Here is a 14,827-nt window from a genome sequence, read left to right on the forward strand (position 1 = left end):
TTTGCATCAGGAAGGTTCTTATTAGGTCTTTATATTGGGACGCCAGCATGGAAAAGATCAAAGGAAAACCAGAGATAAGAAGAAAAGTCACTCTGAAAAGAGACTGTTACTTTTTATGAGGAAAGTGGTAAGATATGAAATTGGCATAGATTTACAGGATAGGTGTGGAAGATTCCCATTTGAGGTATCTAGTGATTGCAAATTGTTTTTCTGGAGAGTTCTGAAATTTTAGAATAATAGTAGTGAAGTAAAGTAAGATCCTAGCTCTCTGATCATTATTTGATTGATTTTTTTCTAGTATTTGAATGATTTTCAATGACTATAACTACTAAGAAACTACATTGGTATTTTAGGTGTAACCTATGATTTTCTTATCTTTTTTGGGGTGTGGAGGTTGAGAATAAGAGAATGGGTAGGATTTCTATATGTGATAACAGATATTAAGTCATCTAGGGTCAAAGTATTCAGCAAAAAAGCAAAGTTATTTGTTTTATCCCCTACAGAGTCCTTTGTTAAACCTTCAAAGAAAATATGTGGGAACATCTTATTTGGAAGACCTGCCTAAGTGGGGAAGTAGAAGAAAGACTCTTTCAGTAAGAAACTCCAGAGCCTGAAGTCAGGGGACTTGTGTCTAGTCCTGACTTAGTTATTGTCTATTAAATGCTAGCTATTATTACTAACTAGTCTTTGTTTCTTTATGTGTAAAATAAAGAAATTATACTAGTGGGACTGCTAAGGCAATTTAACAACTCTAAAAATTCTATTTGAGAGACAGCATGATATAGTGGAAGGAACACTATATTTTGAGTCTGAGAACTTCTGCTTGCATCCTGATTTTGCTACTTTCTGAGTGACGTTGGTCATGTCACTTTACCTCATTAGATGTATATTTGATACTTCTTAGAACTTGGAATTATAGAAGAACAACCATTCCTCAGTTTTATCTCCTCTAGGTTAAATAATCTCCATTCTTTAGTCTTTTAGTGTCTAGCATGTGACCTAGCTCAAAGTAGGTACTAAATAAATGTTTACTGATTGATAGACTCATTTTTAAAATTATTTATTAGCTTATAATAGAGATTACCACAAAATCCTGTATTTTAATCATAAAAGCAGTCATCAGAGATCTGAAAAGAGAAACTCCTAGGAATATTTTTGCCAAATTCCAGAGTTCTCAGGTCTAGGAGAAAATATTGGAGGCAGCTAGAAAGAAACAATTCAAGTATTGTGGAAATACAATCAGGATAACACAAGATCTAGCAGTTTCTACATTAGAGGATTAAAAGGCTTGGAATATGATATTCCAGAAGTCCAGGGAAGTAGGATTAAAACCAAGAATCACCTACCCAGCAAAACTGAGTATAATACTTCAGGGCAAAAAATGGTAATTAAATGAAATAGATGACATTCAAGCATTCTTGATGAAAAGACCAGAACTGAAGAGAAAATTTGACTTTCAAACACAAGAATCAAGAGAAGCATGAAAAGGTAAACAAGAAAGAAAAATCATAAGGGACTTTCTAAAGTTGAACTGTTTCCATTCCTATATGGAAAGATAATGTCTGTAACTCTTGAGATGTTTCTCAATATTTGGGTAGTTGGAGGGATTACACACACACACACACACACACACACACATACACAGAGCACACGTTGAGTTGAATAAAAAGGGATGATATCTAAAAAAAATAAAATTAAGGAGAGAGTAATATATTGGGAGGAGAAAGGGAGAAAAAGAATGGGGCAAATTATCTCTCATAAAACAGGCAAAAAAAAGCTTTTTCAATGGAGGAGAAAAGGCAGGAGGTGAGAGGGAAAAAGTGAAGCTTATTCTCTTCTCATTTGGCTTAAGGAAGGAATAATATGCTCACTCAATTTGGTATGAAAATCTATCTTATACTACAGTAAAGTAGGGGAGAAGGGGACAAGTGTGGTGGGAGGATGATAGAAGGGAGGGCAAATGGGAGGAGGGAGTAATTAGAAGTAAATACTTTTGGGGAGGGCAAGGTCAAAATGGGGGGGTAGGATAGGATGGAGGGAAATATAGGTAGTTTTACACAACATGACTATTATGGAAGTCTTTTGCAAAACTGCACATATATAGCCTATATTGAATTGCTTGCCATCTCAGTGGGGATAGGTGGGGAGGGAGGAAGTTGGAACTCAGAGTTTTAGGAATGAATGTTGAGAATTGTTTTTGCATACAACTGGGAAATAAGAAATACAGGTAATGGTGTATAGAAATCAATCTTACCCTACAAGAAAAGAGAGAAGATGGGGATAAGGGAAGGGAGCAGTGTGATAGAAGGGAGGGCATATTGAGGTAAGGAGTAATCAGAATGCAAGGCATTATGGGGTGGGGGGAGGGGAGAGATGGGGAGAAAATTTGGAACTCAAAATGTTGTGGAAATTAATGTTGAAAACTAAAAATAAATAAACATTAAAATTTTTTTAAAATTAAAACAATAAAATGATAAACAGTATGCATCTAAAAACATCAGCAAGCATTTATCTGTATTAGAGATAAGCTATAAGCCTTCCCAATGAGATCAGGGGTGAAGCAAAGACGTTCATTATCACCACATGTTCAATATTCGATTATAATTGCTAGCTATAATAATAAGAAAACAAAAAATTGAAAGAATAAAAATAAGCAATGAGGAAACAAAACTATCACTCTTTGTAGACAAGATGATAGTATACTTCAAGAACTCTGGAGAATCACCTAAAAAACTGGTTGAAACAATATTTTAGCAAAGTAGCAGGATATAAAATAAACTAACATGAATCATCAGCAAAAAAATAAAAAAAGAGCAGTCATCAGAGAAACTCATGCCTATAGGCAAATTCATGAGTTTAGCAGAACATAATTATTTCATACTAAATCAGTAGCTCTGAAGTCAGGAAGCTGCCCAGAAAATGATCACAGAGACTGGGAAGTAAAAGGAACTTTAGGAATGGTATAGTCCAGTCTATTTAATTTACAAATGAAGAAACTTGAGGTTCATAGACCTTAAAATACTTATTTATCTAGTTCAGGTGTGGGGAACTTGCAGCCTCAAGACCATATGTGACCCTCTAGGTCCTCAAGTGTGGCCCTTTGGCTGAACCCAAACTTCACAGAACAAATCCCCTTATCGTCTTACACTATTCTTCTAGTAACCATACCAGCAGTTTTAATACCAGTAGTATTAATCAGTATGTCTTGTCTTCCCAATGATGGCAACTGTACACCTACTTTTCTCATAAGTAGGGGGCTAATGTTCTTAATATCATGTAAAACCCTCATCATCCTTGAAACCAAAGCCCTTTCCATTCCTGTTTCAAAGCTTGCTATTCACCAAAGGAGTCCCCACACTAATTTGCATTGAAGTAAGTGACTGACAGGATGTGACAAGATTTGCTGGCTACATTTGTCTTCAGATCCTGCCCAAATTAATGCTGCTACACAATTCCTTCAAGGAATTTTTCTTAAAAGAAAACACCTTCTATTTTAAAGGATGACTCCCATGGAGGACGGAGACAGAAGGATACAGACAATGTAAGTTTAATGTAAAAACAAATGATATCTTTGTTTTTACCTTTATCTTTTTTAAATGAAAAAATCTTTAATAAATCTTTATTTTATTTAATATTTTTAATATCTTAAAAAAAAACTCTCTTTAATTAAAGGGAGCCCGCACTACAAATGCATATTTAATGCAAAATCCATAGCTAGAATAAAATAGATAGCAAAATAAACACTTGGGGATAACTGGGGTCTAGATTTGTGTTTTTATTGGTGTGAGGAACGCCTAACTAGAAACACTCTTCATTGAAGCAGATACAAACGCATCTCTAACTTTTGTCTTAGAAAGTTAGTTGGGGGAATAGACACTATCTGACTTACCTTTCATCACATAGGAACAGGGGTCAGAGATAGAACTTAAACTCAAAGTCAGGCCTTCTCTACCATATTGTCCCACCCCACAAAAACAAAGATACTAGCAAACTACATTGTGAGAAGCCTTATAAGCAAAGTGGCTGACCCAAACTCACCTTTAGCTTTCTTTGAAGGTGGTACTTCAAACTCTTCTAGAGAAAATAGACAAAGGAAAATATGTAAGGAAGTGGTTTATCTTGTTTTTTTTCTCTTGTTTCCAAAAGAGTAAATAGTTGGAATAACCAAAAAATTGCAGTCTCCATTACACTATTTATTTGGCATCAACTTTAAAGAGTGTTATTGAATATAACCTAACGATATATATCTGAAAAAGAGAAGAGTGTAGAAAGAGAGCAGATAAGTATTCTACCACTGGGTCAGCAAGCTCAGAAGAAATCTAGGATGGAGAAGGCTTTGCAACTGGCTTTAGCTATCTTCTGCATTTCCAATTAGCCATGTTTCCATGGGAAAGTTTATTTCATTCTCCAAGTCTCTGTGTCTCCACCCCTAATATGAAATTGAAATCTGTTCTCTGCTTTCTTCCATGTCTAATGTTCTATGAGTTAGTGATCCAAAGTTATATTCAAATGTTTTTTGTTCTCCTTGGTTTATCTATTCATATTCTAGTATCCTTAGAACTTTAATTGACAGATTTTTCTCTAGTTTAGCTTTTAGAGATCAGGTAATCAAACTCCAGGGGGCAAAGGGATCTTCAGAAAATTATAAGTACAATTGTTGTTGTTGTTGTTGTGTTTGTCCTTGGTTCTCGAAGAGGACCATGACATCAAGATGATGACATGATTTGCAGTTGACTTTGTTTTGAGTAAGGGAGGGCTGTGCAAGGTTACCAGCCTCACTTTCTTCTCCTGATCCATCTGGGTCCAGTGACCAGATATTTATCAGGAGGACTGGAGATGGCCCAGGATGCAATGTGAGACTCCGGACCTTTCAGGCTAAAGTCGTATAGCATTCTCACTTTGAGTATATTTAAAAGTTGATTGTTTGCTTTCAAACTTTTCTTAAGACAATTAAAAGAATAGGCTAAACATCGAGCTTTGAATCTGAAATAAAACTCAAATACACAAATTTAGCCTAAGGTTGCATTTTGTAAATTGTTTTGACTTTTGTGCTTTAACGTTTCGTGACACTGATGGGCATATAAATTCTCAAGGAAAGGTCTGGACGTGATTTAAAGTTGAATGTAATAATTTCACAATAGAAGAAAGTATTCTTCTTCCATGCCATCCACTCTATTCTCTCTGCTAAACACTAACTTTTTAATACTATTTTGAATATGACTCTGATGCATACTTATTTTTGCTGATTCAACATATTAATTATCCCATAATAACCAGATGCCTGGAAAGGTCGCTGTGGTCATGTGGGAGAAGAAGCTATTGGATGAAGAGAATAACATTTGTGAAAAAAATCAATGACAATTTTTTCTTAGAAATTAAAGCTTAAACCACAGTATTTTAAGTGGTTATATAAAACAGAATGAATTAATAAATTGCTGACATTCAATGAATTATACAGTCAAAAGAGATTAATTGTCTAGCAATGACACCTAAGGGAAAACCAAAAAACATTTGAATAGAACTTTGGATCACTAACTCAGAGAACATTAGACATGGAAGAAAACAGAGAACAGATTTCAATTTCATATTAGAGGTGGAGAAACGGATACTTGGAGAATGAAAGAAACTTGCCCATGGAAACATGGTTGACTGGAAGTGTAGAGAATGAAACCAAAGTTACCTGATTCCCAGTCCAGTTTACTTTGAATGTACATCTTTTAGCAATTAGGTGAATCAATTCCTTCAATCAACATGATTTCCTCCTTCCTGAACCCTCTTTCAAATGTAGATCATATCTCCCACATGCCTCAGCAGATGGAAGTACTGATAGCCCTTTCTGAACCCAGTGATGGTTCTCTTTAGATTTCTGACCCATGATCCTCTGCAGAACCTATCCTGAAGATGTTTCCAGTTTGGTGGGAGCTGTTAGAGGTTACTTTTTGCTGGGATAGCTTTTCTAACCCTATCGTGATCTCATATTATGATGAAGCACTGGATGGGACTTTAAAGGAGAATATGAATAGTGCCAGATCAATTCAATGAATCAGCGAATCAATAAGCATTTAATATGTGTCATTATAGGCTAGGAGAGTGGGCATATAAAAGTAATATAAAATACTATCATTCGTGACAATTTTTAAAAATTTTCATACATTATCAGAGAGCTTTAAGATGTATAGCTCTTGGTTCTCTCCTCTGTATCTGATCATGAAGGTAGAAATTTTGGTTTTTGCTTTTCTCATACTTTTTAATCTTATTGAACAGTTAGGAGAGGTGGATTACAACCTTTGTTTACAACCCTGAATTGACTGAGAAGTAACTAATGTTTTACTGGTGAGTGCATTCAGAGAAAGAAAGTATTATTACATAGAGAAAGAGGATTGCTTGATCAAAAACAGTTTATTGGGCACCTGTCATGTGCCAGAACTGTGATAGGTGTTGGAATACCAAGAAAGAAAATAATTCCTATTTTCAAGGAGCATATGTTCTTATGGGGCGGATTGGCATCAGGTACATATGTTAGTACATACAGAATAAATATAAAGACAGAAACAACACAATAAGGAGAAGGTAGCTAAATACAAGATAGTTAGAGAAGGAAACCACTAGCATTTGGGGAGTAGGGAATCAGGATTTTCTGTAGACGATGGCTCTTGGATGGAATCTCTTAGGATTACGCTATTTCTGGAGGTGAGGAGGGATTATATTCTACACATGGGGGATGATCATTATAAAGGCATAGAGAGCATTCTCTTGGCCAGCTTCTAGAGAGAGTCAACTTCTGGCTTTGTAAAACTGTTGCAGAGATGTATTCTCTGCTTTCTGTCCAAGAAGAACCCTGTAAAATTGTTATTCTGCTATGGCTGCACAAAAATTGCAGTGATTCTCAAGAGTTGTCATTATCTGATAAACTGTTTACCTTTTATGGTAATGGTCAAGGTAACTGTTGTGTTTATATAGATCCTTCTACAATTTACTGGCTTTATGATATTAGATAAGTCATTTAGCCTTTCAGAAATTTATTTCCACTAAGGTCTCTTTCAGTTTTAGATCTGTGATCCTTAAATTTCTCATAGCACTTTGTATAGACCTCTCCTTTGTATTTGTCACTGTCAATCAACAAGCATTCTTCTATGTGCTACTCACTGTGCTAAACACTCTGCTTCTGTATCAGAGATTTTGTGTAAATTCTCTCCCACCTAGTCACAATTCCACATTACACTGTAATCATCTTTACAATACAGTGACTATGTAGTATCTCTCTTATTGGGGGTAGAAGGTTGGTTACTAGAAGGGGTGATGGGTTTGTAGTCAGAGGTAAACTATCTCCTCTGTTGCTTGATATCTGTGTGAACTTGTTCTTTTATATAAGGAAGGGGTTGGACTAGCTGACCTCTAATGCCCCTTGAAGCTCTAAATCTGTGGTCGAGCTGAATTAAATCCTGTCTTGTTAAATGTAAAGTTAATAGGACCAGCTAATCTGATGGGTTTGAAGCAAGAGAAAAAGATAATTCTTATAAATCATCTTATTTGCTAATTAAGTCTTTATATATTTAAATGCTGAGTATAATTGGTATCTGACTGACCAGAGCTTTTTCCATGGGGAAGAGGAATGCTATGTCATAGTCTAGGCACAGGAAGGTAATGGGAATAAAGAGGTCCTTCTTTCCCTTTTCAATAAACAGACTAGATATATGAATTTCCATTTTTTACGCTAAGAAAATCAGATTTATCTTTCTGAACAATCAACCTAATCTTTGTTTTATGCTTTATTGCCTAATAAAATGAGAACGGCTCTACTACTAGAAAATAGCCAGAGATTATTTTCTTTTTAAAACTCTCACATCAAAAGGAAAGGTCATTATTTTTTTTAAAAAATCATTTCACTTAGGCCAACATCAAACTACATTATCAGGAAAAGCAAGAAATTAAATTATTTCCCCCTGAGAACACACTGAACAAATCTTATTCTTTTTTGTCTCAAGAATTCAAAGGAAGTAATACAAAATGTACCAGAGTCCATATCCACAACTTAAAGGATGTTTGGAAAAAAGCTCACTATATCAGAACTGCACTGGATTGGGATTTTCATCTTTAAATCAGACTAGAAAATATGCTAAGACATTAGAAAACCAATAATTTGTCTGCAATTATCAAATATTTAGTCTCACACAGTGGGAATCAAGAAGAATATGACCAGAATACATTGGATAAGCAATGGATAAGATTTATGCTATGGGTATCCACAAAATATCTCCCTGTAACGTATTTATAGAAGCACATGAATAATAGTAATGTAGGATGGACAGACAAGGATTGGTTGTCCTCTATATCACTGATGATAGTAGCCCCATCAATGGCATCATAGATTCTTTTTATTTGTGAACTGAAAAATAAAGCAGTAGGAGAAAGGATTTCTGGAAGTAGAAGTAAAAATCAAAATGTTTGTTTACTATATAAAAGATAATGTACCTCCTAAATGTGGATAATTGAAATGGACCTTTCAAATATCGTTGAAACTGCTTGCAGACATTTGGCCATCAGAAAATTGGAGCTTATTCAGTCTTACAATGATAGATTGAACCTTAATTTTCTCTTCTATTTCTTCTTCAATCACCCAGAAGAGCTTGCCTGAGTTACTACACTTGAAACTTCTTATAGAGCTGAGAATTTGTTCTGGTCTCTTCTAGTGGGATGCATATATTTTATTATAGCATGCACATGACCCGAGGCTCCTAGTTGGTCCCTTGCTAATCATGACTGGAGGATTACATCAAAGATGATTGGTTACTGAGCCAGGAATAGCTCTTTCCTCTTTTGAGTGTGTTGCTTAAGACTGTCAACTTTGCATTCAATTTTCAGCAAGGCTGGTGGGGAAAAGGCAGTATTTCTTTTCCTTCTATCCCTCTAAGAGCAGTGGCCATTACAAGTAATGCACATTGCAGGGAGAATATGTATTTCCTTTGATAAATGTGAGATTAGACCTTAAATCCCCAGCTGCTTCTTCTGTTTTGTGTTTCTTCTTTTGATTTCAGGTCACCAAATAGCTGCTCTGAGAGACATTTCCAGCCCTGGCAGCTAAATCATTGAGTCTAGAGTTCATGAGCATAGACCAGTTGCTCAGGGGGAGTTGCTTCCAGAAATTATACAGCTTTTCCAAAGAGAAGATGACTTCTGAAAGAATTGTCCTGAAATTAAGAGATTAATGAGTTATATCTGCCTGGTCAACAGACTGAGAAGCTCCTGAGTCAACTATAGACCATGAAAACCTGAAGGGAGAGTGAAATGTCTTTTTCAGTAGTGCTAGAAATATCTTTAGTTTTCTGAGACATAATATATGGTGGTTCATTGTTTTATGTTGTAAGTATCTGCTTATGTGAGATCATGAGTATTTTGTATTCAAGTATTTCTCTTGTAGTGGAAAACAATAAATCTCTCTCTTAATACTTGAGATCTACTTGTCCACTGAGTACCATTTTTTCTGATAATGACTCTGGGAATCTTTTTTAGTGAAACCCTACAAAGAACTTTAGTTAAACTTGGTGGTAGAGCTTTTCCCCAGAACCCCAAGTTCAAGATATGACAAACCAGAGAGTGCAATAAAAAGCATAATCTCCTCTTTAAGATCAAGTTCCTTCAAGATTGAATGTGATCTCGAGCCCTTTTTAAGGGGCTTATTCTGGGATCTCTTTGCCTGTGATGAGGTTGATAGTAGGCAAGAGAGGACCCATGAATGGCAAAGTGGATAGATTATTCTTAGTCAGGGAGACTTGATTTCAAGTCTAGCATCTGGCAATATGATAATGTAAGTCTCAGAAAGTCACTTAACCCCTAAGTATACTAATCAACTATAAGTTTCAGAATAAGTACGGATCTACATTATGAGAAGTTCCGTGTCCCCCTTCCACTCCTCCTGCAGGAGATTCACAAATGAAATCACAGATTCAGATGATAGAAACAGCAAAAAAAAAAAAAAAAAAAAAAGGTGGGGGGGTATTATCTATCTTGTTCCTTCAACTTCTGTGGGTTTAGAATATTAGAGAAAGAGAATATAGTTTTTAAAGACTTTAAAGCTTGGGAACTGGTTTAACTTCAATGTAGCCAAAATAAGGCTCTTCAGTCACTGAGCTATTTTTTTCTTTGTACATATTCAACATATAGGCAATAACCAGCATATCTACTGGGTGCCCCAAAAGTCTTAGTACAGTTTAAATTGTACCATGGTATCACGTATAAATGAGACACTGAAGAAAAGTTAAATATTTATGCATTGAATGAAAATAAATACTTTAACAGTTTAAAATTGTGCTAAGATTTTGGGGGGGCATTCTATATATATTGCTTTAAGACTTACAAAGTGAGATATATATGTACACATATACACATATACATACATATACATGTAATGTGTATTTATAATACATATTTTTCACAACAATCCTGTGAGATAAATGTTATTATTAAATGTATTTTATAAATGAGATAACTAAGACTGACAGAGTTTAAGTGACTAATATCTAAAGTAAGATTTGTACTCAGATCTTGACCCCAAATCCAGTACTCTGTTCACTACCATGCTTAGTGGATTTCTAGAAACAAGACATAAGACTCAGTTTCTATTCTTAAAGTGCATAAAATCTAGCAGAAAAAATGTACAGAAACATATAGCTCTAATAAAAGGCAATCTATGATAAACTCTATGAAGGAAATAGAAATTAAATCCTTAAAGATTATTAAGAAGAATGTCATGGAAAAGATTATTTGGGATCTAGTGCAGATAAGGAGTGGGGAGGGCACTCTGGGTAAGAGGAATGATATTTACAAAAAGCAAGAGTGCAGGAAGGTATAAGACTCATTCATAAGAGCCAATCATTTAGGTAGTTTGGATATATTTAGTGGAATACAAATTGGGAGATGCTGGTAAGTTTGAGATAATGAAAAGCCTTGAATGACAGGCTAAACAGGTTAGACTTTATCTTTTTCAGAGATCAGTAAACTACAGTCTGCAGACCATATACTGTAATTTCGTCTGGTTTTGTATGGCCTGCTCACTAAAATGGTTTTAACATTTCTAATTAAAGGTTTGTTGTATTAAGAATATAAAAACCATTCTTCAAGAGCAAGCAGTACAAAAATAGGCAGGCAGGATTTAAACCTAAGGCTGTAGTTTGCCAATCCTTTTAGTCCAGAATAATCCGTTTAATGATATTAGAGAATAATATGATCTAAACTGAACTTTATGAAAAATAACCTGGTGCCTATGTGGAAGACAGATTAGAAGGAGAGAGAACAGAATCACAGAGCCAGAGTTATAATGAACCTTAGAGAACATTTATTCCAACACTCTCACTTTAAACATGAAGAAACTGGGCACAGAGAAATGAAGTGGCTTGCTCATAGTCACACAAAAGAGTCATGTCAGTGGCAGGATGGGAACCACTGAAGTAAGTGAGATTAGTCACAAAGTGATTACTATAGTCCAAGTAAGAACTCATAATGGTTTGAATATGAATGCTTGGCATAGTAGGAAGAGTAATGCTATTAGAGTAAGAAAACCTGGTCTATGGTCACAACTCCACCACTGTTTTAGCTGTATGATGCTGGACAGGTCATTGAACACTTTTGAGCCTCATTTTTCACATGTAAAAGCTAGAAGCAATGCGACTTGCACTATCTATTCCAAAATGTTACCAAAGCATACAATATGCATTTTACTATTAAGGTAATGGGGTCAAGGTAGGAAAAATGGCAATACAGAAGATCTGGTAATGAAATTGATAGTACTTATAGAATAGTGAAGAAGAGGGATTCTAGAATCATTGATACTTGGAAATGGATGACTGGAAAAATTAGTGGCATTATAAATTTTGGGTGAGGTACTTACCATGAAAGAAAGGATGATGAGTTTATCTACAGACCTATTAACTGTATAGGTAGCTGTGGGACATATCATTTTAAATGTCTAGTCAATCATTGGAGAAATGAATTGTAGTTCAGTAAAGAATTTTCAAGGCTGGACATCTATATTTGGGTATAGAGGCAATACTTAAAGATATCAGAGTAGATAAGGTCATGGAAATAAAGCATGCAAAGAGAAGAAAAAAAAGTTAAAACAAGACTTTGAGAATTATCTTTAGAGAGTTGTAGGAAGAAAAAGAATCAATGGCAAGTGGAGAAAAATAAATAGATATGAAAACATTGGGGTATCTATGGAAATAGCATGTTCCTCTTCAATAGGAATCTTCAAGTAGCAGCAGAATGTGCTGGAGGATTTCTGCTCAGTCACAGGCTGAACTGTATGACTTCTGAAGTCCCTTTCATCCTTGAGATGAAGTGGTCTTATGTATGTCACAAAGTCAAAGGAAGAGAGAGCTGTCATCAGTGCCAAACTGCACCATTCGAGGAGAATAAAAAAATGAGAAAATAGCTTTGATTTTAATGATTATGTGAGTGTAAAGAGAAGTTTCTTAAGGATGGTGGGTTATATAATGACAGGACCTGTGATTTCAGTAGTATTGGGGACCTCCAGATCAGGAAACTCCTTCTACCAAAGAAGATAGACAGCTACAGTTTTAAATAGTTGCTTAGATCACTGAGAGGTGAGGTGACTTTATCCAGTGCCCTACAGTCTGAATGTTTGGGAAGTAGAACTTGAACCCAGATTTTTCTGGCTTCTAGGCTGCCTCTGTATCCATGTATCAGAAGGTACCCAGGCACCCTGCTGCACAGGTTCTTAGATCTGCTTTTCTAAAAGAAAAGCAACTTCAAGAAGGGTAAACAATCTTACTTTAATTACATATACTAACAGAGAAAATACAAGCAGGACCAACAGACAGGGCTTCAGAGAAGTACCAACATCTGGCCTTTCAAAGTCAAGGGGTTTCTTAAAATGGCTGCCCAGAGTCTCATCTGGCACATGAACCTTCTTCCAAAAACTGAGCCCCAAAGTAATACTTCACCTCAGAGCATATATACTCTTGTCAGTGCCAGAAGGCACAACCCCTCGTGAACCAGTGCCTCATTCTCAATCAGCAAAAGGTGTAGACCTTCATAGGAAACAAACCTCCCCTAATCAAGCCTCCCTCAATAGCCCCCCTGAGGACTATCAATGGGGGGGATTTTTAACCCCCATTATAATCCATTATGTTACATTGCCTTGTCATTGTGGATTTAGCAGCTGCAATATATGGATTGAGACATGAGTGGGATGTAAGGTAGAGTTTGTATGAGTGTAAACTGTTTTATCTAGAAGTTTGATTGTAAAGGTAGAGAAGAAGATGGGATGACAGATAAAGAGAGCAGGTGACTTTTTAAGAATGGAAATGAAGTAAGGACAACTTTTAACAACATGTTGCTGTTTAGTCACGTACAACTCTTTGTGATCCTATATGGTATTTTCTGGGCAAAGACGCTGGAGCAGTTTGCCATTTCTTTCTCTAGTGTATTAAGGCAAATAGAAGTTAAATTACTTGCTCTTGAAAAGAAGGGATATGTTTTCCTTCACACAAGAGGAGAGATAGGTGGTAAAGATACAGAGAGGTGAAGAGGAAGGAAGCTTATGCCACTAATCTAGGTAGTTAGTTGTTATAATTTTCTTATAATTAAATATTCCAATCTAAAATATATTTTGCATACTTTGGCACTTTAACATAAATTTGGACAATTTTTCTTTCACATAGGTACCATACTATTCTTCATATAGTTCAACTCAGATCATATAACTCTCTAAAAATATTCAATGGATGATCATGGTCTAAAAGGTTATTATACTTATGCATTCTACCGCATAACCAGATGAGTATCTCTATTGTCATAGAATATCAAAGCCAAAGAAGACCTCTAATCTGTTCTAGACATTCTCTCTAGTCTCAGCCTTCATTCTTTCAACGCCTTCTAAATTCTTGACCTTATTACATGGTTTCCTGTTTTTAAGCCATCTTCCTCTGGGAGTGCTTGCATTTGTCGGTCTCCACTCTGAAATGGAATGCTCATGACTGAATATGATATTCTGGATGTGTAAGGGAACTATCACCACCTTTATACCATGACCGCAACAACAATTTGACACTACACTTCTGGAGACAGTATAAGATGAGCATAGCTTTCTAGTTTCAATGTCAAATTGCTGATTCATTTTGAGCTTACTTGAAGTTCAAGCCTCAAGATCTTGTTTATAAAGATTCATGGAGTCATAATCCCTAATCATGTGCTTTATTCTCCCCAAGTATGCTTAAATTTTTTATCATAAAATTTCATCATTTGGCCACATATTCTTGTATGTTGAGAATATTTTGTATCCTGCCTCTTGTTTGATATGTTAGATATCACCATCTCCTATGCCATCTCCTCCCCAGCTATCCAGGTTTGTGTCATCTGCATACTTTATTATTAGGAACTTGGTACCTTCATCCAAGTCTCAAATCAAAGTGTTCATTAATATATAGCCAAAGACAGATCACTGGGAACCTCCAGTGAAGACATCTTTCTAGATCCACATTTGATTCTTGATTATATGTTAGATCAGGTTCATTCAATCAAGTCCATATCCCCAGGTAGAATGTCCTTCATGGTAGGGATTGTAGGTCATTTTCTCTTTGTATCTTCAACATAGTGCCAGGCAAATAAACTCTCATTGGATTGGATTAAGCAAATTGGCTATCCATTTAAGTATGTCAGCATTTAATTTATATCTTTCCACTCTGTCCACATAGATATTGTGAGACATTTATAAATACCCTGTTAAAAACCAGGAAAATTATACCGATGGCATTCCATTTATCTATATTGATATTAGCTTTGCTAAAATAAAAAATGAAGTTATGTTAGC

General features: G+C 35.5%; 1 protein-coding gene across 15 annotated transcripts in view; it reads right to left on the reverse strand.

Annotated features, from left to right (window-relative positions):
* TRDN (triadin) overlaps positions 1–14,827 on the reverse strand; it is a 561,781-nt gene that overhangs the window by 12,144 nt on the left and 534,810 nt on the right. For all 15 annotated transcript variants that reach the window (XM_072643208.1, XM_072643207.1, XM_072643206.1 and 12 more), the window contains one exon: positions 4,039–4,074. In XM_072643208.1, the coding sequence (XP_072499309.1) occupies positions 4,039–4,074 (36 nt within the window). The remainder of the gene's footprint in view (positions 1–4,038; positions 4,075–14,827) is intronic.

This window comes from Notamacropus eugenii, chromosome 2 (genome assembly GCF_028372415.1).
Source record: "Notamacropus eugenii isolate mMacEug1 chromosome 2, mMacEug1.pri_v2, whole genome shotgun sequence".
NCBI classification, from domain to species: Eukaryota; Metazoa; Chordata; class Mammalia; order Diprotodontia; family Macropodidae; genus Notamacropus; species Notamacropus eugenii.